Source organism: Nematolebias whitei, chromosome 1 (genome assembly GCF_014905685.2).
Source record: "Nematolebias whitei isolate Nwh7 chromosome 1, NemWhi1, whole genome shotgun sequence".
Classification (NCBI taxonomy): Eukaryota; Metazoa; Chordata; class Actinopteri; order Cyprinodontiformes; family Rivulidae; genus Nematolebias; species Nematolebias whitei.
In genome coordinates, this window is record NC_056498.1 from 9441575 (window position 1) to 9468305 (window position 26731).

At 40.6% G+C, this 26731-nt stretch overlaps 1 protein-coding gene across 1 annotated transcript in view; it reads left to right on the forward strand.

Moving 5' to 3' along the window:
- Positions 1 to 25850, forward strand: part of LOC119414608 (EH domain-binding protein 1) — a 33173-nt gene extending 7323 nt beyond the window's left edge. Inside the window, exons 3-10 of the mRNA XM_037681712.1 lie at positions 911 to 1006; positions 1292 to 1345; positions 3969 to 4147; positions 9665 to 9810; positions 19053 to 19112; positions 19187 to 19280; positions 25432 to 25497; positions 25673 to 25850. Of these exons, the coding sequence (XP_037537640.1) occupies positions 911 to 1006; positions 1292 to 1345; positions 3969 to 4147; positions 9665 to 9810; positions 19053 to 19112; positions 19187 to 19280; positions 25432 to 25497; positions 25673 to 25850 (873 nt within the window). The remainder of the gene's footprint in view (positions 1 to 910; positions 1007 to 1291; positions 1346 to 3968; positions 4148 to 9664; positions 9811 to 19052; positions 19113 to 19186; positions 19281 to 25431; positions 25498 to 25672) is intronic.
- Positions 25851 to 26731: the final 881 nt, after the last annotated feature.

Genomic DNA, 26731 nt, shown 5'->3' on the forward strand with positions numbered 1-26731 from the left:
ATTTATTATTATTATTATTATTATTTTTATTTTTTTTGCATATAAGTCACTCTGGAGTATAAGTTGCATCAGTCAAAAAAAGGCATCATGAAGAGGGAAAAAAACAGAAGTTGCTTCGGGGTGTAAGTCGCATTTATTATGTATCACTGCTGAACGGTTGCGTTTATTATGCATTTATTTAATGTTCAAAACAGCTTCATTTCACCTGGGTGGTGTGGCCCCATCCATCCATCACGGCCGTAGCTGCTAGCTCTCCAGCGTTCCTTCACCTGCACCAACGGAGTTAAGCAAGTGCACATGGGAGGACTCGCTGTTGCAGTTCTTAGAAATTTAAAGTGTCAGTCAAAAATTGCGTCATCCATCCATCCGTCCGTCCATCCATCCATCCATCCATCCATCCATCCATCCATCCATCCATCCATCCATCCATCCATCCATCCATCCATCCATCCATCCATCCGTCCATTATCTTTTACCTGCTTCTTCCATTTTTTTGGCTCACGGGGGTCGCCGGTGCCCATGTCCGGCAATCACTGTGCAAAAAAAATTGCGTTATGAAATACAGTAAGTCGCATCGGTGTATATCGCAGGACTGACAAATCTACGCAAAAAAACTGTGCCTTATACACTGGAAAATATGTTATATATATTTTGTTTTGTGTAAAAACATTCTCTTCATGGGAAAACGATGTCCTTAACCAGGTTATCAGAGTCAGAGTCAGAGTTTCTTTATTGTCATTCGCACCTCATGTGGTACATGTGGTGGAGTGAAATTATGTACACAGGGTCCCAGTTACATCCAACAATAAAATGTCTAAGAAAAACAGTAATAACATCTAAGATATGAACTAAGAATGCACCAATGTTATCACTGAAAATGTTAATTTCTTTTTCTTCTTCTCGTTCTTAGCTTCACTGTTGGCAGCCGGGGATTAAGAACCCCTACAGAGGACTGGTTGTTTGGCAGGTTCCAGAGAGTTTAAACATTACCGTCACACTGTTCAAGGTATGACTCTGTCTTCTCATGCCAGTGCCTCTGCTTTGATTTACATGGAGCAATGGGCCGCGGTAGCTCGGTGGTCAGTGCTGTGTTTTAGGTTGCATCAGGAAGGACATCTGGCGTATTACAATTGGCAAACCTTGCATGTGTTTGCTTGCTGTAGCGACCCCTGAAGAAGGAGCAGCTGAACAGAAACACAAAAACGTTTATATCTGAGCACTGAGTAGTAAATACTAGTTTTAAGTGAAGTGAGGGGTGGATTGTTAAATGTGGTTATCTCTTGACCAACAGGACCCCACTGCAGAAGAGTTCGAAGACAAGGACTGGACTTTTGTCATAGAAAATGTAAGTTTACTTTAACATTTTACTTTAATGGTTTTAATGACTTTTACATGAAATCTATAAATATAGAAAGCACCATGAGCCAAAACATTATGACCATTTACTTTTTATAATTACGTCTGTTCGTCTATAAACTTTCTTATCCCGCCCTTAACATCTAAAACGCTCAAGATAACCTAATGAATCTTTGTGCACATATGAACCATCGCTAGACGGAGTATTGTGTACATGGTTCATCACTCCAGGTCAAGGTCAAAATTCAAGGTCAACTGCTAAACAAGGGCAATACTTGTCCGGGTCATAACTTCTGATCCGTTCAAGATAATTTTATGAAATTAATTTAATTTGTACCACCACTAAACAGCACGTGATGTAATGTTTTCATCACCCCAGCTTCAAGGGCAAGGTTGCACATCAAGGTCAAAGTTAAAACAAGGTTTTTGCTTGCCTTGTTATTTGTGTGTTGCTGAAACAACTAAAGCCCACAGAAGCCTAAATTACAAAGTAGTTCTAATAACGACAGATCTGTACAATAATTTCCTAAATGATCAGAGTAATATTGAGGTGGACATTTTTTTATTATGCTAACAGTTGTTTATAACGGACTGTAAATGGACTGTACTTGTATAGCACCTTTCTATCTTATGGAGATACTCAAAAGTGCTTTCCACTACAATCTGTGCCTCATTTACCCATTCATACAGCACTCTACTAGATCCATACAAAGACTAATCAGCACTTTATCACATTCATACACTGATGGGACACACATCGGAGGCAATGAGGGGTTCAGTGTCTTGCCCAGGGACACTTCGGCATGTGACTGCTGGTGGATTTGAACCCCCAACTCTTGCGTTGGAGGACGACTGCTCTAACCACTCAGCCACAGCCGCCCAAATTTATGATTGTTGATTTCTGAAAAAAAATAATTCTGATCTGATTCCATCCATCCATCCATTATCTTTAACCGTTTGTTCCATTTTGGGTCACGGGGGTCGCTGGTGCCCATGTCCAGCAATCACTGTGCGAGGGGCGGGGTACACCCTGGACAGGTCGCAAGTCCATCACAGGGCCTGATCTGATTCCTGATAATCTAAACATCCATGCATCAAAATGAAACGGGTCCTTCCTGTTTATCAGACTATCATTAATCATTTTCTTTTTTCTTGTCGGTCATTTTTCTTTTCATAAATGAGAGAAGTATAACAAGAACACATGAGGTTGAGTTGCTAAAAGGTGATGTTATTCACACAGTCAACGTATGTGTGCAGATCACCTGTGCAGTTTGTTTCAGGTGCACAATGATTAGTTGTTTATGCATGATCAAATGTGTTTAACCAGGACAACCAGTTTAGGAGTAACTCGAGTTTTTTCCCTTTAGTTTGCATGAATTAAGTTAACAAAACGGTTGATATACATCTAAATATTAACTTTGGAGTCAACCAAGTACAATGCATTCACAACTTAATCAAAAGGGCTAAACACATAAAGAAAGAACTGATCTTAGTATGATACTGGCATGAAGCCAGGCATGAAACTGACGGGGACATCGGTGTATAACGTGTTTCTGTTTATTTAAAGACCTCCATGTTTTAATGACAATCAAACTTAAATTAGTAAAAATTATTTGAAGGAACACACATTAATATTATGGAACATCCTGCTTTATTTATCTGTGATTAGGGCTGGACGATGTGGCCAAAACTTTTATCACGATATATTTCTTAATTTTGGTCTAACGATATAATTCCGATATCGATATAAACAATATAAAAGTCTCAGAAAAACTGTACAAACTGTACAAATAAATTAATGTTCACCTTTTATTTGTAGTTAGCCTTCAAATAAATTAGAAATCACCGTCAAATAAACATAAAACTCTCAACTTTGTCGATATTAATAGTTTAAAGTTTACATAACCTAACAACACATGCAGCAAACATCTGTGTTTGCTGCATGTGTTTCTCTTTTGATGCAGCTGGGGGTGATGTTCAGGGACACATGGGCTCAAACTTTATTGTGCTGTATCTTCTGACTCTCAGAATACTCTATCGAGTGAAACAAGTTAGATGTTCCCACCGCTAGTTGGAACAACTCTCCGTCACATTTTGCAGCACACTGAAACCTGCAGATTATCAGAGCGTAGAAAGCCGAACCACTTCCACACCGTTGAATTAGTCTTTCCTTTCTTATCAGTTATGTTATTTGATTTCTCTTCGCTTGTGAAAGCTTGTTCAGTCACATTCTGACGGTCATGGGCACTCATTTAGAAACACAAACTTACCACGCGTTGGAGCATAGCTTATCCTAGCTGTGGTGTACGTCATCACACACTTACGTAGTTGTGTCGAGTCCTTTTCTGTTCGGGTTGAAATTGAAGCGTCTGCTTCAAACTGAACAGAAAAATAAATGTGTCAGGGAAACTCTGTAATCTTAGTGTAATGTAAATATCGAAAATTTGCTTAAAACTCGTATCACTGTTATTTAATAAAATTATATTGTGATATATATTGATATCTAATTATTGTCCAGCCCTATCTGTGAGTGGTCATTTTGTTCAGGCTCAACAGTTCAATTTGAGAGTTATGCTTCTCTGCATACTTGTCTTTGTCCAATTCTTTCTCAGGAAACAAATGGCCGTAGAAAAGTTTTAGCATCAGCTGATGTTAATATGAAGAAGTATGCTAGTTCCACCCCAGCGCAGTATGACATCACTCTGAAGCTCAAACCGTTGTCTGTGAAAGTGGTGGAGGCCACGCTCAGGCTGAATCTGTCTTGCATCTTTCTAAAGGAGGGTAAAGCTACGTAAGTCTCCTCATGAACACATCAGTGTTGTATTTTTAACACAGTTTGGTTTGATCGAAACATCAATATACAACAAAAACACATCCAGGGGTTTTATACAAAGGGCAAGTTAAAGGTGCAGTCTGGAGGATCTGAAAATGTGTTTAAATGCCTTAAACTTTTTAACATTTGTGTTCAGCCCCCTTTACTCTGAAATCCTGAACTAAAACCCAGAGCAAGCAGCTGCCTTCAGGAGACACCTAGTTAGTAAACAGAGCCTACCTGTATGTGATTTACTCTCATCACCGATCCAGATGTTCTGTGAGCTTCAGAGGTTTGTGACACATTTGTATTGTTAGTTTCTCAGTGTTATTAACTGAAACCCAGGAAGACTCGAGCGACTGAAGGTAAGGAATAACAATACATTTGTTACCAATATTTACAGGATATTGAAGTATCTGTGGAAGCAGAATTTAGATGGCAAGCATTTTATTTTGTGCTGAGGATCTTCTGGAAGGTTTGTATATGCACAGAGGAGGCTTACTCTGGTTGTAGGTGTTCAGGCCTGGAGAGGAGGGCATGAGTCCAGGTTCCAGGAAGGTGAGTATAGTAGGTGAGGTTCACAGGTTGGCGTATGAGAATGGCAGGATGAAGAGGTAAGTTCATACCTGCAAACTTGTTGCTTTTTGACGGAATTGGCTGACTTCAAACAAAATTTGTCATTTAGGTGAATCATCTAGATTCTAAGAGTTTTTTTTGTTTGCGAGTCATTTGGCCAATCACAACCAAGATAGACGATAGGGAAATCTTTCCCATGGACGAAGGGAACTGTTTGGTCTATGTTGTAGCTAGCCATTTCTAATGTTGGACACTGGTGGTTTTGAGGTAAGTCTTGTTATCTGTCAACAATATAATATGCTCTGTAAGTTAAACGTGATTTGGAAACAAAAGCAATGTTATGCATCGTAATCCATCAAAACATTATTTATAATGGAGAGCTTGTCAGCATGTAATGCTAGCTAGGATGTCGGTTAACATCAGTGAATTGTGCATTAATGTTAGCCTGCAGTGTCACTCGGTTCAATGCAAATAATTTTGGGAAGGCTATCTCTAATGCATCTGTATTGCTGTCTGATAATAATGCATCATTGTCATGCGAGAAATGAAAACTAACACGTAACATTAGTGCCAATGAACCACGACACACCAGTGCTTTGTTTAAGTGATCAAAAACATCTGCTCTGGTGGATCACTAGCATTAGGGCAACAAATAGGGCAGAAGTGAGGGAGCAAGAGAGTGTAGCAAAGACCCCCCTCCCCCCAGAACAGGTTCTAGGTTTGTCATCTTTTTCATCCTTCTGAGTTTGCAGGTATGTGAGAGATCTTTCTAGTTGTATGTCCGTATGAACAGGACTGGTTTTAGGGTGAGGGTCCAAGGCAAACTCAGGCTGAAGGACAAAAGTAAGTCTCAAACTTGAAGAACACAGGAAACTGATTCTCATCATAGAGTAGACCATGTCTCAGCGTTGTCCTCTGGCAGCCTTGGTCCTGAGGAGAAAACTCCTTCCTGCCACTCAGGAGCTGCAAAATGACGACTAATACAAACAATACTGGAATCTCAAAAGTTTGTTCCAGAAAATTAGTGAAAAACAGCATCATGAAGACCAAGGAACTCACCAGACAAGTTGAGGATAAAGTTATTAAGATGTCTGTCAATACCACAACCTTTGAATGTCTCAGGGCTTTGTCTGCAAAGGGAAGAGTACAACACAACTGCAGACCTACCAAGGCATGGTCATCCTTCAGAAGTGAGAGGAGGGCATTAATCTGTGAAGCAGCCACAAGCTCATGATTACTCTGGAGATGGTGCAGAGATCCAGGGTTCAACAGGACAACTGTTAGTTGTTTTCCACAAACTGAACCTTTGTGGAAGAGTAACAAGAAGAAATGCTTTGTTGAAAGAAAACCAGAAGAATTCCTGTTCACAGTTTGACGCATGTCCTGTAGAAACAAAATAAGTTGCTCTGCTCAGATCTGTTATGATAGCAAGTGTACCCAGATGAAAGACCAGAACTGAACAGAGACCAGGACTCAAGTAATAGTTTACTATGTTTATTTACAGTGGTGGAAATAAAGGAGACATCAATATTGGGGAACTGGATCACCTGGGGAATAGAGGGGAAGGTTAAAGGTCTGTTGATGGATGGGGAATTGTTAGTGAGGGTTAGTCTTACGGAGAGTAGTAGGGAGTGGAACGAGGAGGTTTGGTCCAGATGATCTTCAGTAGCAAGCGGTTGAAAGACACATAGGAATGGCAAGTGGTGGAAGGCTCTCAACAGCTATAGAGGAGCGAGAGTCATCGAGGCTCACATGGAACTCAAGGCAGGGCAGGTGAACGGCAAGGTCCAACTCTGAGAAGGTGCAGAGCAAACACAGGATTAAACTCTACTCATATCAGAGACAAACAGGTTAGAACACAACTACCGTTAGTAGGCAATGTCCCAGCTCCTGCAGAATGGTTCCTGTGGCTTCTTATACTCCTCCTGTGGGTCGAGTTGATTGTCTTCAACTGCTGTCAATTAGGGTGCTTAGGAGAGAGAGGCAGGGTGCAGGGCAGAACTCCTACAAGAACAGACCAATCTACCATCACACATAAGACTGAACACCTCATACTCACTGTGACACATGATGGTGCAGCATCATGCTGTGCGGGAAGCTGCTCAGAGATGGATGGAGCTGAATACAGGACACTCCTGGAACAAAACCTGTTAGAGGCTGTAGAAGACCTCAGACTGAAGTGGAGGGTCTCAGCCACATCTACAATGGAATGGGTCAGCTCACAGCACATTCATGAGTGGTCCAGTCAGGGCTTAATTTGTAAACTGATCGATGCCGGAATGCAAATAGAGGGCGGGACTGCTGGGAGGTTGAAGGGGAGTTAATGGGGATTGGGGGCAGTTGGGTCCTCCCCAGAAAATTTGACTATTTATCTATGATGGACTATCTATGCAATTTCCTACATTTTGGTGTATTTTAAAGGGTTGTTAAACATTTAATGTGCTCTATAAATAAAGTTGACTTGACTTGACCTACATTTGTAAACACTCCACTTCTGTCAAGCATCCTACTCCCCCTTCTCCTTACTTGATGGTTCTGAGCCAACTCTTCTCTGCTGAATTCACTGTCCAACTCCACATGTGAAAACTCGAAGCGCCTCCTCCGTCTGTTCATTTCTGCTGCCTGTGGGCTCCTGCTCATGTACAACTGCCTGGTTGGCTTGGCACTCACCCCCACCACTCTTTTAGGGGCAGAGATTTTTTTTTAAGGGTAAAGGTGGAAATGCTACTTGAAGAGGCAACTTGTATGTGATAAGAAGTTGTAAGTGGCTGTTGTGTTTTAAATGAGTGTTTATGTAATTATTATCAGTTTACATATCCAATATGTAGTGAACTAGGCCTCAGGTCAAATCTGGCCTTGAGGGGCCTTCCTGGAACAAGAACTGTATTTCATTGATTTGAGTCCAGAAACACAAATCAAGTCCATCCAGAAGACTTTTTAAGTGTCCTGCACTGATCAATTGAAAGAACACTCTCTTTTCTATTATCATTACTATTTTACAAATGTTTGATAATCAAAGTGTTTTTAGTTCAAACCATTTTTAGATGTTGCAGTGAACTAATCATTTTTAATTCAACTGTGAAACAGTAATAATGATTTTAATCCTCATGCAAAGTAGAAATCATGTTAAGGTCTGTTACAGAGTAATTATGCATTTTCTGATTTTCTGTCTTTGAATGAGCAAGTGTAAGCTGGTCCAAGGTTGGAGTCAAATGCAAAACAAGTTGTTGGAACGAACTATCATGTTTTTAAATCATCTCAGACGTAAATATAGAGGCTGGCACCTGTTTTACCCCAACTCGCCTAAATATTCCTCTCTCTGTCTCTAAAAACATTTTCAATCTGTTCCAAAACACTTTCTGTTTTTCTGACTCCTAGTGACCTCTTACGTCACAAAAACACACCCCTGTCTGGTCGATATTGACCAATCAGGAACCTCCCAAATGAACCGGAAATAGAGCTCTTTAAATGTCGGTACTTCCTAGTTCAAACCAGTCGAGTCGGGTGGCGAGTCGCTTCAGGCTTTGGCTTCAGTCGTTTGCCGCTCCAGTGCTGGGAGAACAGAAGTCCAGCATGATCCAGAGCTCTTCGAGTCTTGTGGGAATTATGCAATCTTCCACATCTGAGTGGAACTTCTGACGGACTCCACTCATGTGAGTCCACCGAGAGGTGAACCTGTGTCGGACGGAATACCGTCACTACTTCGGATGATTCACAGCTGTTCCTACGGAGACGCTGAAAGGGTGCGTTAAATGGAACTCCGTACCAGTGGAATCACCTCCTCCAGGTAAAAGAGTTGATTTATACCACCTAAGTGTACCAGGGAAGAAGCTGGGAACTCACCGGAGAGTGCCGTTCTGATGCCGACACACATTTCCCTCATCCATCCTTTCTCTCAACTTAAACTTCATTTCCATCTTTAAAACTCTTCTTTTTGCTAGAAATCATTCCAGATATTTTTCAGAAATGTCTGTTGTGAAGAGAGAAAACCATCGCCATATGGTTAATCAAATTGTACAGCTTGCTAAATTAGCCATGTTGTTGTTGAAATCATTTTGCTAAATTAATGTAAATGTGTGATGTGTTAAACTTTGATTCTGTAAATAAATGACCGCATTCATTTTGATGGGTCAAAGATAAACACGTTTCCGTCCACATTTAATAATTCAACACACGACATTATTCAGTCCAGAAAAATGAAAGAATCCGTTTAATTTATGAATATATACAGCATATGTTCATCTACAAATATAAGTTTTATTTGTTCAAGGCAGTCATATTTGTTTATAACTTTATTATTGGTAAGCCTGAGAGTTACCGGATTCAAGCAAACGGTTACCGGAATGCACCCTGTCAAAATAAGAGTGTTCCTGGATCTTGTTCTGGCAGGATCTGGATCAAATTAAGCACTGGGTCCAGTCAAAATCCAGACTTATATCTGACTGAAAATCTGTGGCAAGACCTGAAAACTTCTGCTCACAGACACGATCCATCCAATCTGACTGAGCTGCAGCTGAGGTACAAACAGGAATGCGGGAAAAGAGGAACATTTCCTTTAGCTTTAGCTCCTTTAGTTGCAGTTTCAGCTGCAGCAAATTCTACAAAGACTCAGGGGACTGAATACAAATGTAGACCACACTTGGCTGATTTTTATTTGTGAAGGTTTTTTAAAAACCATGAATCATTTCCCTTCCACTTCAGAATCATGTGTTGGTCTGTCTCATAAAACTCAACTGAATTAATTTGAAGTTTGTGGTTGATATGTGACAAAATGTGTAAAAATTCAAGGTGTATGATGACTTTTTCCTGAGTCTGTATTAATATCCAAAAACAAAGCTTCACATTTGCCAACAAGGGGAAATATTCTGCTGATGGCTGGTCTGTCCATCCTGCACCACTGATTTGTGTGTTCTTTCACAGGGATGAGGATATGCAGAGTTTGGCCAGTTTAATGAGCATGAAACAGAGCGACATCGGCAATCTGGATGACTTTAATGACAGTGACGATGAAGATGGTGAAGAGAGACGGGTCAGCTTTGGAACTGGACAAACTACTCACGCTACTGGTAACATTGGATAAATGAGCAACATTTAGTCAAGCAATGATACTAAAAGATAAAATACATAACAAAGAATTCCATGTTAAATGAAGAACAGTAAAAATTGGTTTTAGTAAGCGGTTTGTGTCTTCTAACAGTAATCTGCCCCAATGGGCAGGGTCAGATTTGACTATTCCAAATGTAAAGAAGAAAAAAAAACATTTAAAAATCAGTTATTCTGGAGTAACCTTTAAAGCAACTAACTGCAATTTTATTGGTCATACTATTGATAAAACACACAAAAGAACAAATTACCAACAATTAAAGGGGGTCTTCACACTCAGAGACCTTGCAGTAGCCAGTGTTGGTATGTACATTTTTACTTGTAAATAATTTACACATCAATTACAAAATTACGAGAAAATTTACTAAAAAGTCTCATGTTGGTAAATATATTTAATGTAGCCAAGTACTTACATGGTATGTACCTGGTACCTACAGAGTACTTACTGTGGTACTTACAACATTTCTATTATGAAGTGACTTGTTACCCTGTAAGTACCAGGTACATATCCAGTGAGTACCAGGTACATACTCAGTGAGTATCAAGTATGTACCCAGTGAGTACAGGTACATACCCAATGAGTACCAGGTACATACCCAGTGAGTACCAGGTATATACCCCAGTGAATACCAAGTACATACCCCAGTGAATACCAAGTACATACCCAATGAGTACCAGGTACATGCACAGTGAGTACCAGGTACATACCCAGTGAGTAACAGGTATATACCCCAGTGAATATCAGGTACATACCCACTGAGTACCATGTACATACCCAATGAGTACCAGATACATGCACAGTGAGTACCAGGATGCTCAGTGAGCACCAGATACATACCACAGTGATCACCAGGTTTGAGTACCAGGTACATACTCCAGTGAGTACCAGGTACACACTCCAGTGAGTGAGGCCTAAGTGAGTGAAGGCATTAATTGATGTGGTTTCAGTGACTCACCATGCTGCTGTGTTCCCAGTGTGTTTTCACATCTTGGCACCATTAACCTCTCGACAGTTGTCTACCCTTATTGTCCCCCATTGTGGAGCTAAAAGGTGGAACTGAAATTACTCTTCATCCATCCTTCTGTGAAAGTTGTGAGCACGATTACTTGAAAAATAAGTGAGATACCGACTTCCATTGTGGTGTGCGGCTACATCCAGGCATAAGAAAGGTTCCTTACATAAATTAAGTTGCCAAGTCCAAGATGGCTGCCACCATATATGTATATATGTCAACCTTGTGAGCTTGATAACTTGAAAATTAAGCAACAGCCAAACTGCTATTTTGATGTGAGCCTGCATCTAGGTGTAAGACTGGTCATTATCAAAACTTGGGTTGCCACATCAAAATCAACCATCCCAATTATATACATCAGCTGATCACCCTGATCAATTGAGGAAACTATGCTTTCTAGTTTTTATATTGCTTTAATACATAGTTTCTTCAAATGATTGGGGTGGTTGAAAATTAATTTATGGTGGCCAAGGCCACCGTTGGTCACCCTCTGGCTCCACCACTGCACCTGGTGGTGGATATAATTGCTCCCTCCACTCACCAGGATCCATCACTCTGTGACGCCTTGGACAAGCAAAAAATAAATAAATAAAACCTCCCTCTGTTCTCCGCAGTGAAACTCCTCCCACTTGAATATCTTGCACCAAAACATTAAAGTTTACTTACATCCTCTGTTCAATTTCTGTCCAGAAATCACTCATCTAGAAAACTACATTCACTAAATCCCTCTGCGACGATGGACATCAGCATACCGCTTGTCCTTAAATGTGCTGCTTCCTTTTTTAATTATTACGTTGAAATCACTTTCATTTCTCTTTTCTTTTAATCTTCCAGTTTGTTGTTCCTCTTTTTCAAATAGGTTTTGTGTTTTCCACTGAAACAGAGCAGGATGTGGCTGTGAGGCCCCATTTATTCCAGGCCTTTTCAGCCCAACAGGCCTGTATTGTTCTGTCTTCTGTCTAACCCCTGACTCTTAGTCTTCACTTAATGTCACGTTTTCTCCTTTCTTTTCACATCCACGTGTCTCACCTTTATGTTCCACTCAGTAACATCAGGAATAGACAGAAGGTCCTCTGGCATTTCCTCATCCACCCTGTCTGAACCCCCACACCCTCCTATGTCATCCTTCTCCCTGCAAACCAACACACAACCCCCGGGCACCACCCAGCAGGACGAGTCTTCCTCTCATGCCAACTTGGCACCAACCTTTGCACGTGCTCATCCTCCTCCTCTGCCTAAAATCTTTCAGTCGTGTGTCAGATCAGGTACTAGCCCAGAAATTCCTCGTTCTCTGCTCATTATTGTCTGGATACAGATCATTTTACCACAGGATGTGTGTGATTACCTAACAAATTGTTTGATTGTTAATTCTATAGGCTGTGAGTTTTTTTAATCTTTCCTTTGGATAAAAACATGTTTTGTACAAACTAGAATTACATCTCTCTGATGGCATCAGCTGGAGGTTAAATGTTCTGTCAAAGAAGGCAGAACAATAGCTGTTACACATTTATTACAACAAAAAGACAACGTTGACTGTGGAAAGTAATGCAAGGTACAATACACTCTGTACTGAAATGACCAGTAATTACAAATCAGATTACATTTTTGTAAAATATTCTGTTTAAGATTCACTGTCTGGTGGTTTTTGTCTTGACTGTGAATGTTGGAGACTAGTTGGAATCTCACACTTGTGAGAAAAAGGGTGCGTTTTATGTTGTAATGTCACTCAACTCTATGTGTTTACAACTGGTGAACTGTGTTTGAAAGGTGACACATGTTGCGCAAGTCTCAGTTTATTTCCGTGTGCTCGGCTCACAAATCTGCATTCTTGCCCATCCATGTTATTTCATTGCTCTTCTTGACTCAATTAGTTCTCATTGTGGCAGCTGCCCTCACACTAATGACTTAATCTACTTAATCTGAATTTTGACCAGTTTTAGACCAGATTCTGTCATGAAATGAAGATGAAGAATTGGAATTACTGTCCGTCCGTGCTTGTTGTGAGCAAGATAACTTTAAAATAAGTGAGACACTGACTTCCATATGGTGTGTGGCTGCAACTAGCCCTAAGAAGGGTCACTTATGAAAATTGGGTTTCCACATCAAAATCCAAGATGGCCACCACTATATGTAAATGTAAACCACCCATCCCTATCATTTGAGGAAACTATACTTTCTGTTTTTTGTATCGCTTAAGTGTTTCTCCTAAATAACTGGCCATGGCGTGGCGCTAATCAGGTCCATGTTTTTTGTGCGTGTGTGTCGGATTGGGGGGGGGGGGTGGGGGGGGGGGGGGGTTCAGCGTGACGGAAGAGGCTGCTTTAGCTTTTTAGCTAGCGCACCTTTATTGGTGTTACATCACTGCCAACAGGTTGGGGGGGGGGGGGGGGGGGGGCGTGCAGTTCATTAGATGGGCACTCGATTCTGTTGACGGGGCGGGGCGCCCCGCTTGTATAATGGTAGGGGAAACACTGCGCTTAAAAGTATAGTTTCCTCAAATGATTGGGGTGGCGGGCAGCACGGTGGATCAGTTGGTAGAGCTGTTGTCTCTCAGAGAGAAGGTCGCCAGTTCAAATCCCGGCCCGGGACCTTTCTGGGTGGAGTTTGCATGTTCTCTCCGTGCATGTGGGTTTTCTCCAGGTACTCCAGTTTCCTCCCCCAGACCAAAAACATGCATGTTAGACTGATTGGTAACTCTAAATTGTCCCTAGGTGTGAGTGAGAGAGTGAATGGTTGTTTGTCTCTATGTGTCCCTGTGATGGACTGGAGACCTGTCCAGGTGTCCCCCGCCTCTCACACAGTGATTGCTGGACATGGGCAGTAGTGACCCTCGTGACCCAAAAAAAGGAAGAAGTGGGTAAAGATAATAGATGGAAGGATGGATGTATGGTTGAATGGATTGGGGTGGCCCTTGTGCTGGCCAAAAGATTAATCTATGATGACCAAGGCCACCATTGGCCACCCTCTTGCTCCACCATTGCATCTGGTTGTGGATAAATTTGCTCCCTCCACTGGCCAGAACCTGTCAGTCACTTGAACATCTTGCACCAAAACCATTCGTGTTTACTTGCATTCAGTCCAGAATAACACTCGTCTCAAAAATTACAGGCATTATTTCTTCAAATACCTCAGCGACGGGGGAAGTTGGCGTTCTGCTTGTTAATAATTATTTATCACAGGCATGGTTTTAAGACCTGGACCTTCTGGGCTGCACGTGTTGGATCACAGATCATGTTCCCTTGTGGTCTAGTTGGAGACCCCATCAGCAAAACTGAGAAGGATTCTGGATTCCTGCAACTACTTTATGAATATTTCAAGAGGAAGTTTGTTGCAAGGATTTTTGAACATGTCTAAAATGTAACCGACAAGCCTTTGCGACTCACACGAGGAAAGTGAGAATGTTTCGAGACATTTTGGAGACTCCCTTGAGAACGCTGTTTGCCATCCAGTCTCCAATAGTCGCAGCCCAGTGAGGTTCCACCGTTAGTTTCTATCAACACTAACCATGTGTGTATTGTTGGCAATATCTAATCGTTTTGATGGAGCCAAGCTTGATGTTTTCTTGAGTTAGGGTAGGCACCCCTCTAAATCACATAGAGTCAAAGTCTCCATAGTTTTCAATGGTTTCAATACAAGAAATTTTTTCTGACCACGTCTCTTATGGTTAGACTGGTTTAATTAGTTGTCTTGCTGGTTGAAGACAAATCAAAGGGCTTATTCTCCTCTCTGCTTCTTTACTTTGCTGTGTACCTGCTTATTTTCATTTTATAATTTTTCCTGCTTGATTTTCCATCTGTCCCTCTTTTTTTCTGTCGCCTGGACACACAACTGCAACTTTGCTTAATCCCAGCTCCACAAAGACCACATAACTTCAGTGATCCCTTTCCAGCCCAAGGTTTGGAAGACCAGCTTGTTTCTGCGCTCGTCCCTTCCAAACACAGATCCCGCTCCACCTCCTCACCATCCTTTGACCCCCCGCTCCACCGTTCTGCTTCCTCTGTACAATCACAGACAGGTTTGTTTGGTTGCGGCTGGTTGTATATTAGCCACGTTTGTGTTGCGTTTTTGATTTTAAGCTAATGAAACTGAGTTACTGTGTAGCCTAAACAGAACAGACCAGATCTATCTTTTTTCAGTTACGCATGGCTCTCAAATATAAAAGTGGAGCAACATCTTGTTGGCTAATATAAGAACCTAAAGTTTATTTGTAAATGTAAAAATATAAAAACATTACTGATAGTAATGCATTATTTTATATGATTAATATGAGATTAAAAGTTGTATTTTCAGTGTATCGTAATGTGGATGATTGTTCCCTGCAGGAACATGGGAGTGGAGTGAAGTTACTGAGGTTGTGAGAGAATTTGAAAATATTCTGACAAAATAAAGTATTTTTAGGCTTTATATGAAATATTATTGTTTATTGACTGCACCAAAATAAATAAATAAATAAATCCCCAGACAAAAATTAATGAGTGGCAGATTTTTCCCTAAAAGACAATCTGCACGTTTGTTAGTTTTTTCCTGCTGCCTGCAGTACAAAAAAACTATTCTTCCTGTTTCCTCTTTTTCTGCTCCTCTTCTTCAGTTTCATTAAGATCTTCCTCTGCTGCTGCCAGACCACCCAAAGCTCGCCCCCTCTCTGTGGGGGACCTGGGCTCTGTACTTACCAGACCCAGCAGCCTTCCATCTGCCCCTGAGCGAGGTAACAGGTCACAGATGACCTTTAGGATCGGAAAGTCTTGGAATTTTATACTAGTTCTCTCCTAGTCATTCTTTCATGTATATGTGTTCCCCTCCAGCATCCTGGCAGGCTGAATGGAGGTCCCCGAAATCCCAGGCTCCTCTAGCGCTGCTTTCCCTGTCTCCTAAGTTTCTGCATGTTGCTGCTAATCATCCTTGGCAAGCTGCAGAGCTGCAGAGGACACAGGGAGCACAGCTGAAATGTAATGCTGCTACATGCAACATAAGATCGTTAACACCCTCTGTGCATCGGCGTACATGCCCATATTATTATGATTTATTTTGATTTTCTGTTAAAATGCACTAACATTTGATTTGCTCATGCGCCTTCATTTCCTCCGTGCTGATTCTGCACTCGTACGGGTTCACTGTAGGCTGATCAAAAGTTAGAATCTCACTGGGTTGTGACTCTTCACCATGTTCACATTTGTTTTTTGTCCCTCGTCATGGAGCGGAGTGGTAATTGAAAATACCCTCCGTCTGTCTACCCATCTGTCTGCCTACCCGTCTGTCTGTACATGTTGTGAGCATGATTTTTTTTTTCATCTTGGCAGAAAAACAGGTATAGAAATTTATACTATATTTTTTCAAAAAACGTTCAATACAAATCTAAAAAAGTTAAATCTGGTCCTCTGGACATTAAAAAAACAAAACAAAGCAAAACAACAAAAAAAATGTAGAAAGAGCAAGTGACTCTTCAAGCACAAACATTAATAAGGGTGAGAGTAGACTTAAGAAAATTTCTTTAAAAACTCATATGGGAAGTCATCTGGTTCAGAGGATTTCCTGTTTTGCATATTGTTGACTGCGGAGTTTATCTCAGCTACAGAGAACTCCTTTTCCAAATCTCCAGCAAGATCAGGATTCACTGAAGGAAGTTCAAGATCTCCAAAAAAAGTACCTACTGTAAATGGACTGTACTTATATAGCACCTTTCTATCTGATCAAGATACTCAAAGCGCTTTCCACTACAATCTGTGCCTCATTTACCCATTCATACAGCTCTCTACTAGATCTACACAAAGCTAATTGAACAAATCATTCTAAAGAGACTAATCAGCGCTTTATCACATTCATACACTGATGGGACACATCGGAGGCTATGAGGGGTTCAGTGTCTTGCCCAGGGACACTTCGGCATGTGACTGCTGGTGGATTCAAACCCCCAACTCTTGCATTGGAGAATGACTGCTCTAACCACTCAGCCACAGCCTCCCCACTCAGCCACAGCGCTGCTGTATTTTCGATACATTAGCTGATGACTCAGTCATATACAATGACTGGTAAAATTTATTAAAACATATTAATTTCAGTATTGTCGTGGCATGCAACTACCTGTTCATTATTTATTGTTGTAATAGTTTGTTTGGCTGACTGTCGCCTCAGCTGATGTGCAAGCTAATGCCCAGCCCTTTCCCCATGTTCATAGTAACCCTGTCTAGATTTAGAGATTAAATATACTCTGCCTGCTGAGTATACAAAGTATTAAATTCAGTTTGAAGTAATAAATTTTTTTTCTTTAGACTCTGTGAGGGGGAGTGGCTGTATTCTCTGTCTAATTGTAATATCTCATACATTAACTGTTTTAGCCGTACCAAGTCCTTTTATTTTTTGTTTGCACAATAAGAATTTATTTGACCCCTCAGGTAGGCCTTTCATGCCTCCCAGACAGTACAGAGTGGCATCCCTGAAGTTCAATTAACTTCAAATAAAAATTCAATTTCAGATGTAAGAAATTTGGTAAAGTTTTCCTTGGATAAAAGTAAGGAGTTGAATCTCCTATATAATAAGCAATTTCATAATATGTGGACCATGGTTCAAGATGACCGTGGCCCCATAGTCACATTCTTTCACCAAAGGCAGAGTTTGTTTATCAAGAAAAAAAATAGTCAGTTCAGGAATATGTCTTATGAACTGGGGGAAAAAATTAGTATGATCTTGAAGTAGGGTTACGCACATCAGCCACGCCATACGACTCAAGGAATGAGTTGATTAGTTGAGCAGACTTAGTCAGAGTAGTTTTCCCCATTCAACTACAGTCGAGAGATGAAAGCACACAAATTGCATCACTGCCAATTATAAGGTTATGTGATGACATATTAGGTATATTTTAGAGGAGGTCATTAAAAAATGTAGAATCGTCCTAGTTGGGAGCATATACCAAAACTAAGATCACTGGCAGTGTCGACAACTTCCCCACCACATCATACCGCCCAGCATTATCAGCATGCACACTCGAGGCTGTAAATTGTACCTGCTTACCAACTATAATAGCTACCCCTCTTGATCTGGATTGGAAATTAGACTGAAACACCTGACCAGACCATTTTTAACAAATTTTCCACTAAGACAGCTCACATGGGTCTCCTGTAAAAAGGTGATATCAGTGTTCAGCTGTTTTAGGTGAGACATAATTTTCCAGAATTTTACTGGACCATTAAGGGATTGCACATTCCAGCTTACACATTTAACTGGGCAGCCACTAGTCAACATCTTTATTGATGGTCATAATTGAACAACTGGAAATTATTTACATACAAAAAAAATCACAAGCCAATACCTGATAAACGAAACAAAAAAAAAAAGACCGATCCGGTATAAACCCACACCTCTCTCCTACCCGAACATGGAGAGCACAAAAAACACTATCAACTGAAAATCCACACATTAGTGTTTACCTGGAGAACACAGTCTTGACCATCTGGGCTCCCGTCTACCCACATGCGATATAACTGTAATTAAAAAACACAAATATGAACAACAAAAAATGCAGATATTACCGTAAATATCAAACGTGTACAGTATTCAACTCAGAATGTTAACACTATGGAGTCACTTTCCAAAAATAAAAAAAATAGAAAAGAAAAAGAAAAAAGTAAGGGAAAAATTTTATGTATAATCATTTTACAGTTTTATGTATAATCTTATTTAATGATACTCAACCAGGCATGTTTAAACCATAGAATAGTCTCTTTTTTCTCTCCTCTAGTTCTTTTCCTGTACGCTGCCTGATCTCTTGACTCTGACATGTCATTGATGTCTTTATGATGTTCCTTTATTTGCTTCATCTTTCTTTTCATCTCTGTTTGTATTCCCTGTCAGCCTCGTCCTCTTTGCCCCCTGCTCAGACTGTGGATCAGAAAGGACAAGGAGGCACTGGACCTCATGATGCCCCCCTCACAGTAGAGAACTCACTTAGTCCCCTCAGTTCTTTCTCTGCCCCTCTGTCCTCTGGGCCTTCTTCTCAGCAGCCAGACATTTCCCACACTGCCCCTCTCTGTCCTGATAGACAGGATACAGGTAGAGAAACAAAAACTTCACGGTTAAGATGCTTTGATCCAAACAGCTTCACACAGAGTAAAAGTACACACTGGATACATGACTAGTGCAGTGAATGGTTGTCAAGGTTAATTGGGATTTGTAAAGTCTTGTCTGTGCTTCACTTTTAGAATTCAGGAGCCATCTGGACACGCTTTGTGAGGAGGACAACATGTCTGCCGGACCTGCAAGTGAGCGAGAACACCACACATTCACATATCCACATGCAGAGAACACAAAACAACATTTTTTTTGTTTTGTTCAGGCTTTGACTCTAGAGTCTCTGCCAGCCAGAAGGCGATGGATGCAGATGGAAAAACAGCAACAACTGGAGCTGGTGAGACTGATGCATCAAGAGGGTAAGTGCAGCCAAAAACATAAGTCTTCTTTTAATTATTATTTAACTGGGTCTGCCTACTTTTTATTGTCCCGCATCACCGAGCGAAGAGGGGAAATTGGAAATATGGGTTCATCTGTCCCTCCATCCATTCATGCTGTGAGCATAACTTGAAAAACAAGTGAGGTATCAACTTCCTTTTTGGTGTGTGGCTGTATCTAGGTGTGAGAAAGGTCACTATTGAAAATTGGGTTGACACGTCAAGATCCAGGATGGCCACCCCCCAAACATATATGTGAACTGACGACCCCGATCAATTAAGGAAACTATGCCTTCTAGATTTTATATTGCTTAAAAGCAGTGTTGTAGTCAAGACTGCCTAACCTGAGACCAAGACCAGAGTGTACCGAGACAAGACCAAGACTTTTGGGGTCCAAGACCAAGTCAAGACCAAGACCTCAAGTCTTGGAGCTCAATATTTTCACAGACTATCTGTCTTATACTATACGGTCACGATATAGTGACAGTTTTAACAAATATGTAAAAAACATATGTAACTTTTATAAAAATATTTTTCATAAAAGTTACATACTGCAACTTTAAGTTTGCTTTTGAATGAATGTATAAGCTTTTATAAATTTTCAAAGCTACGTAACAAAGAATTCAGACATTCAGTAGTTTTTACACAATAATTTTCATGTCATGTGACCCACTGACACAAAACTTATGTTAAACTTCTCTAATAGACCTGACAGATGAAGCACCCTCATTTAGTTCTCATTTTAAAGCATTTTCTAATTTTACATAATTTATTTGTTCAAAAATCATGGTTTTCGCTCAATAACTAATTAGAAAATGCTTTAAAATGAGAAATAAATGATGGTGTGTTGTGTGTCAGGTCTATTTGAGTAGTTTAACATTAGTTTTGTGTCAGTGGGTCAAATGATGTAAAATACATTACTTTTTGTTTCTGAAGAGTGCCGAGATGGTGTAGAGGCAGGGCAGCCGGCTTGGGACCCGAAAGTCCCAGGTTCGATCCCCAGTCACTGCACATCACGTGGCGTCTCTGGGCAGCACGCCTCATCCCCAAAATGCCTCCCGGGCGCTTTCAATAGCTGCCCACTGCACCACCTGGTGGTGGATGGGTTAAATGCAGAGACTAATTTCGCCATTGTATGGAAAACATACAGTGCTGACATTGTGATGACATTATTATTATAAACACAGAACACCGCTGCAACTGAGGCTGCCAGCGCTCGTTTTTTTTCCTTCAGACCTGTCAATCAATCCAGTAGGCGTGTCAGCAAATGACCAATTGGCGACCTTAATTTGTCCCGAAGGTAAACGCCCCTTGTCTGCGAAGCTGCTCTGCAGTTGCTCAGGGTGTACGCTGGAGTACGAAGTCTGAACCCTCTGCGTACAGTACACGCGTACGTAAGCGTGAATGGACGTACGCGGGAGTATACTGGGGGCTTACTTTCACCCCTGGTTGCGACGTTACGTTCTGTTGTCTGTATTGTTCTGTTGGTACAGAACCGAGTGCGAGTGAAAGGGGGTGGGCGTAATAGTGGTAACAAAAACATATATTTAGCAATGAGTCACGTTATCTCTTGGATTTGAATCAGTACGTTTTGCATCCAATAAAAACAACGATGTTGACAAATAAACTGGACAATATTCTGGCAATTTAGTGATATTTCCACAGTTGTGGTCTTAACTGGTCTTCAAATATAATCCCAAGTCCTCAATGTCTGAGTCCGAGACAAGACCAAGACCATCAAAAAGTGGTCTTGAGACCGGTCTGAAGACCACTTTTTGATGGTCTTGAGACCGGTCTCAAAACCAAGACCGGTCTTGAGTACTACAACACTACTTAAAAGTACAGTTTTCTCAAATGATTGGGGTGGCCCAAGATTAATCTACAGTGGCCAAGGCCACCTTTGGCCACGCCCTGGCTCCACCATTGTACCCGGTGGTGGATAAAATTGCTCTCTCCAGGATTCATCACTTTGTGCTTTCATGTACAAGCAAAAACAAAAACAACCCTCTGTTCTTCTACACAGTGTAACGTTTACCTACTTAAGGTTTATTTGCATTCCCTGTTCAATTCCAGCCCAGAAAAACACTCAAAACATTCAAAAACTACAAACACTCACTAGTCAAATCCCTCAGCGATGGGGGACATCGATGTAAACAGCCTGACAGAAAATAGGTCAACAATGTTTACGCCTATGGAAGAGCTGTTTGGGAACAAAAAGTTTGACAAGTTTAATGTGTTGGTGCATTTTACTCTCTGATTCATTGAATAAATTATATTTTTAGTACTAGACTAGAGTTGTAAAACATTAAATCAATAAACTGGTCAAGCAGAAGTTTAGCTAAAGTTGTGTTTGAATGCTAAGCTCTGTCTTTACGGCACTCCACCACACTGCTTCACTCCTGATATTTTTTCTGATCAGCTATGAAGTTGTCTTACTCTAGCTTACTTTTCCTTTTCTATTTAGCATCATCTTCACTTTTATTTCCTCCTAAGTGTCTTTCCTGAGAGTCTAGGCTTGTCTAATTCTATCATATTTGTTGACCTACAGCCAGCCTGACGCATGTCAGTCACACGACTCAAGCTTCCACGTGGTTTTATAATCCTAGTCTAGGTGCCCCTGCCCTCTCTGGTTGTTGGGAGTTGCTTTCAACAGGAACCAGCACCTGCATCCTAGAGGTGGGAGATTAAATCCTGCTATAACCACGATGTCACATGAGTTTTCTTCGAAACATGAAACAATTAATTACAGCTGCAGGTATTATACAAATTAGTACTTAAACAGCAGTAAGGTATGTGAATCAACAGGAGCCAACACCTGCAGACAAACTACCATATTACCACTTTCAACACTTGCTCTTGTCAAGGGCGGACACTAGGCCTGTCGCGATAAACAATACATCAATTACTCGCATGATGAATGAAAATTATTAACCTTATTTTCATTTATCGGCTTTATCGTTTCTTCATGTCCCTCTCTTTCTACTGAAGACACTGGATGACAAAAGGCTCAACACCGGTGCTCTTCACTGACCCCACACTTTCTCTTTAAAATCAATTTTAACTGTCCAAAATCACGTTTTTGGATCATTAAAAGCAACTAAGCTGAGAAGCTCGGCTACGAGCTAAGCTAACAGGCTGACCTCGGGGAAAAAACCTCTGTCTTCTCAAAGCTCCATAATTCACGGTTGAAACCCGTGCCTTCATGTAAAAAGTTGTTTTTCTCTGAAAAAGAAGCTGAGAACTTGTTTACTGATTTATTTATTTTTTTTAATTCAAAGCTTTGTGTGAAAAATGCTAAAGAGCTCAAAACATTCAGAGCATCCATCATTTTGAAAACTGAAAAACAACTACGAGAGACAGCCCATCACAAGGGGCCTCCCTTCCATTTTTCTTAATGAGACACTCTGCTCGCTCCCTCACTATCATGAATCCTTCGATTTAAACAGTCTTATACTGTCATCAAGTGGTCAACAAAGGTACAACACAGAAATTAATCTACTTCTTAAATAATTAATAATGTCAAATTTAAAACATTATTATCGTTTATCGCAATAATTTATGAGATAATTAATCACCCAGCAAAAATTTGTTATTGTGACGGACCTAGCGGGCACCTTTCTCCTCCTCTCCCTCTCCACTTTTCTTTGCTCTGTCCTGTCTGTGAAACTGCCTTAGAGCCTCTCTTCTACAAATCTTCCAAATCATAATTCTGCTATGGATTTGATCAATTGGTCCCTCAACACAATTGATAACATTTCTTTGAAGAGAAGACAGGCTTTAAGTGAGCCGATTTGCCCTGTTGGCACACACACAGCTGGAAATCTCATCAACTTGGAAGACTTGATGATGTGTCTATCTCTGCTGCCATTTGTGGATTTTAAGGACACATATATACGTGGATTTAAGATAACTGGTTCCTGCTTTTTGGATTTGGCTGGTCCCTGGTCTATCAACAATCAAGGAAGCTGTCGGCAGCAAATTTAGACCTGATCAGGCTGCTTGACTTATGATGGCTTGGTTCGTGCCTCAAGTACCCAGACTCAAATGCTTTTGGGAGGATGGATCTGATCTCGGGGATTACTCTCAGGCATGGTCCATTGGTGTGGCCATTTAATTTGGACGTTTCGGAACCAAGTGGACCAACACAGACTCAAGGTAGAAGTCAGTAAAAGTTCTGCCTGTCCCCAAAACGATCATGTTTATCTGAATGCGGCTCTGGACATGTTGTCTCTGGACATGCTCACCGCCCTTGCGACCCCCGTCCCCCCCACTGCGGAGTGTCGGCGTCATTATGTGCTTGTTGTACAAGATGTTTTTTCCCCATTATCATGCTGTTGACCTTCAGCCAAAGATTAAGAGCATGTTAGGATTTTTTTTGCCTCCAAACCCTATGTGTAATTTTTCACCACATTTTATTGTCTGACCAAACAGGTCTCGCTTGTAAATGAGTCTTCGAGGCTCAATGTGACTTATCTGTTTAAATAAAAGTTGAATTAATGAAAATATTTGAGTTGTGCTTTTATTTTTAACAAGATCAATGTTCTATGTTTTTACTTTGGAGGAGCAAGACTTATAACCTTTAGTAGAATCAGGTGACAGGGATGTTGGTTCCATTCTAGCTTCAACTTAAGGGTTCTTCTACTGTACAATACCAGTCTCTGATGTGGAGCCAAACTGCAGAATTGCCCATCTATATATCAATTCAATTCAGTTTATTTATAAAGCTCCATGTAACAACAAAGTTGTCTCAGGGCACAGAACAGAAACATTCACATGCATTAAAAACACCAATTAGTAAAGTTCTCTATCTAAGGAAGCCAGCAGACTTGTTGAATCTTCACTTTGTCACAGTCTCTCACCCTGAGCAAGCACAGTGGCAACAGTGGAAAGGAAAACCTCCCTTTTAACAGGAAGAAACCTCCAGCAGAACCAGGCTCAGGATAAGCGGCCTTCTGCTTCAACCATCTGGGTTTGAGAGGACAGGAAGTAGAAACAAATGAACACAGAATGGCAGGTCCAGGTTAACTTTCTATAGGAGGAAAGACGAAAAACATGTTAAGATAGAAATAATTACAAATATAAACAGGTAGAGTAGAATAAGTAAAGACAGCAGCAGAGAGAGGAAATGTGGTCAATTTGTTCTCCAGCAGTCAAAGCCTATAGCAGTATAAATAAAGGATAGCTCAGGAAACCCAAGCCAAACTTAACTATAGGATTTATCAAAAAGGAAAGTCTTAAAACTGGACAATGTGTCAGCTTCACAGACAGAAACTGGAAGTTGGTTCCACAAGAGAGGAGCCTGATAACTGAAAGATCTTCCTCCCATTCTGCTTTTGGAAATTCTAGGAACCACAAGTAAACCTGCAGTCTGAGAGCGAAGTGCTCTGTTAGGAAATATGGAAAAATAAGATCTCAAATATAAGATGGAGCTAGGTTGTTGAGAGCTTTGTAGGTTAGAAGTAAGATTTTGAATTCTATTCTGGACTTGACAGGGAGCCAATGGAGAGAAACTAAAACTGGAGAGATATGATCTCTCCCACTAACTCCAGTTAAGACTCTGGCAGCAGCATTTTGGATCAACAGAAGACGTTTTAAAGAAGTATTTGGACACCCAGATAATAAACCATTGCAATAGTCCAGTCTAGATGTGACAAATGCATGAACCAGTTTTTCTGCATCATTTTTAGATGACATGTTTCTAATTTTAGTGATATTACGCAGGTGGAAGAATGCAGTTCTAGTAACGTTTTTAATGTGGGGGATAAAAGACATGTCCTGATCAAAAATAACACCAAGATTTTTAACATTAGAACTTTTTTATTTTAATTTTTTTATATCTGAAAAACTACTGAAGCCCCTTCAAACAGCGCCTTTTTGGGATAATTTTTCATTATATACTTTTCAGTCAATACCTCTAAAATCCAAGAGTATTGGCCATTTTTTCTTTTATGATTGATTGTAGTGAAAGATTATAGTGAGATTTTCAAAAACCTGAGAAGATCTCACATGCTGGGATGTAGAAAAGAAAATGGGACTTTAAACCCCAGCTCAAGAAGATCTAGCTGGTTGCAAACTTATCTCCAAACGTAGTGGGTTAGGTTCTCAAGCATTTGCTCTTGAATTCTGTTTTCAGAAACGTACATTGCAGAATGTGGCACTCAATTCCTGACATGCCATTGTTGTTGACCATTAGTGAAAGGTGGGTTACCCTGCTTCGTCTGTGATGCTCTGATGTTTTGCTTTTTCACAGCAACACATTTGCAGCATCAGTTATAGTCATTACATATTTACATGTTGTATGTGAATTGTTGCAGGTTTTATTGGTTCCTTGACTTCTCAAGTCTGTTCCCTGTTTTGTCTCATTATTGTTTCAGCTCTGTGAGGCAAACGCTTACTAGAGAGGGAAGTACTGTTGCGACAGAAACAGAGAGGAATAAAGTTACAGAGGACAGTCGTGGGTTCTTGTCCTCAGAGACGCCAAGTAACTCATTCACATTAGATTCTTTGTACTGTCATGGTCCTGGTCAGGCACATGGAGGGGAGAGTGGGTAAGTTTTGAGGGTGAATGAAGTGACTTCTGTTTCTCTTGGTTTACTCCATGTGCAGTGATATAATGCATGTTGCATTGCTTGAATGCATTGCATGCATTTTATTGAGGATGGATAGAAGTGATTTAAATTGTTGCAACACAACTGAGCAACAGAGCTAAAAGCAACAAGACACACATTTTTGTCGCAGAGCCAAGAGGGGGAGTTGGAAACACCCTCCATCTGTTCCTCCGTCCATCCGTCCATGCTCTGAGCTGGATTTCAAATCGCATATTAAATCGCAATCACAAAATTGAGGTAAAAAAATTGCAATTAGAATATTTTCCAAAATTGTTCAGCCCTACTGTGAATAGAGCTCTGTTCATTTTTAATGACAAAAATGATAGTTTGCTATCTTTTGTAACAATTATAGTGAAAATCGGCTAGTTTGTTTAATTTTTTTTTAATTGTTTGTTTTCTGGAGCTTTTCTCGTGTTCTGGTGTTTTGTGGTCCACAGCGGGGTCCTGTCTCTAACTTCGGAAGCCACTGCCCTAAAGCACAACTAACATAGTACAGTGCTAGATATAATAGAATGTTCACTCTTATAATGCTCACACAAAGATTTGCATAATTTCTTATTTTACTTGACATTATCTACATGTTGACTTTAATTTTGTGTCTACCTTCTCTCTAGAAATAAGGACGTGATTTTAAAATGGTCTCCATGCTCCACTCTTATCGATGCGACAGAACTCCTCCGACCTCAAACTGAAAATACTATTTCTGAGAATCAATTACAAAACCCTCCTACAGCAAGAATGCTACCATTACTTGACACAACAGAGGAAAGTCCAAATATGGAGGAACTTTGTGTTACTACAGAGGAAACCCTTCTAGCACCAATA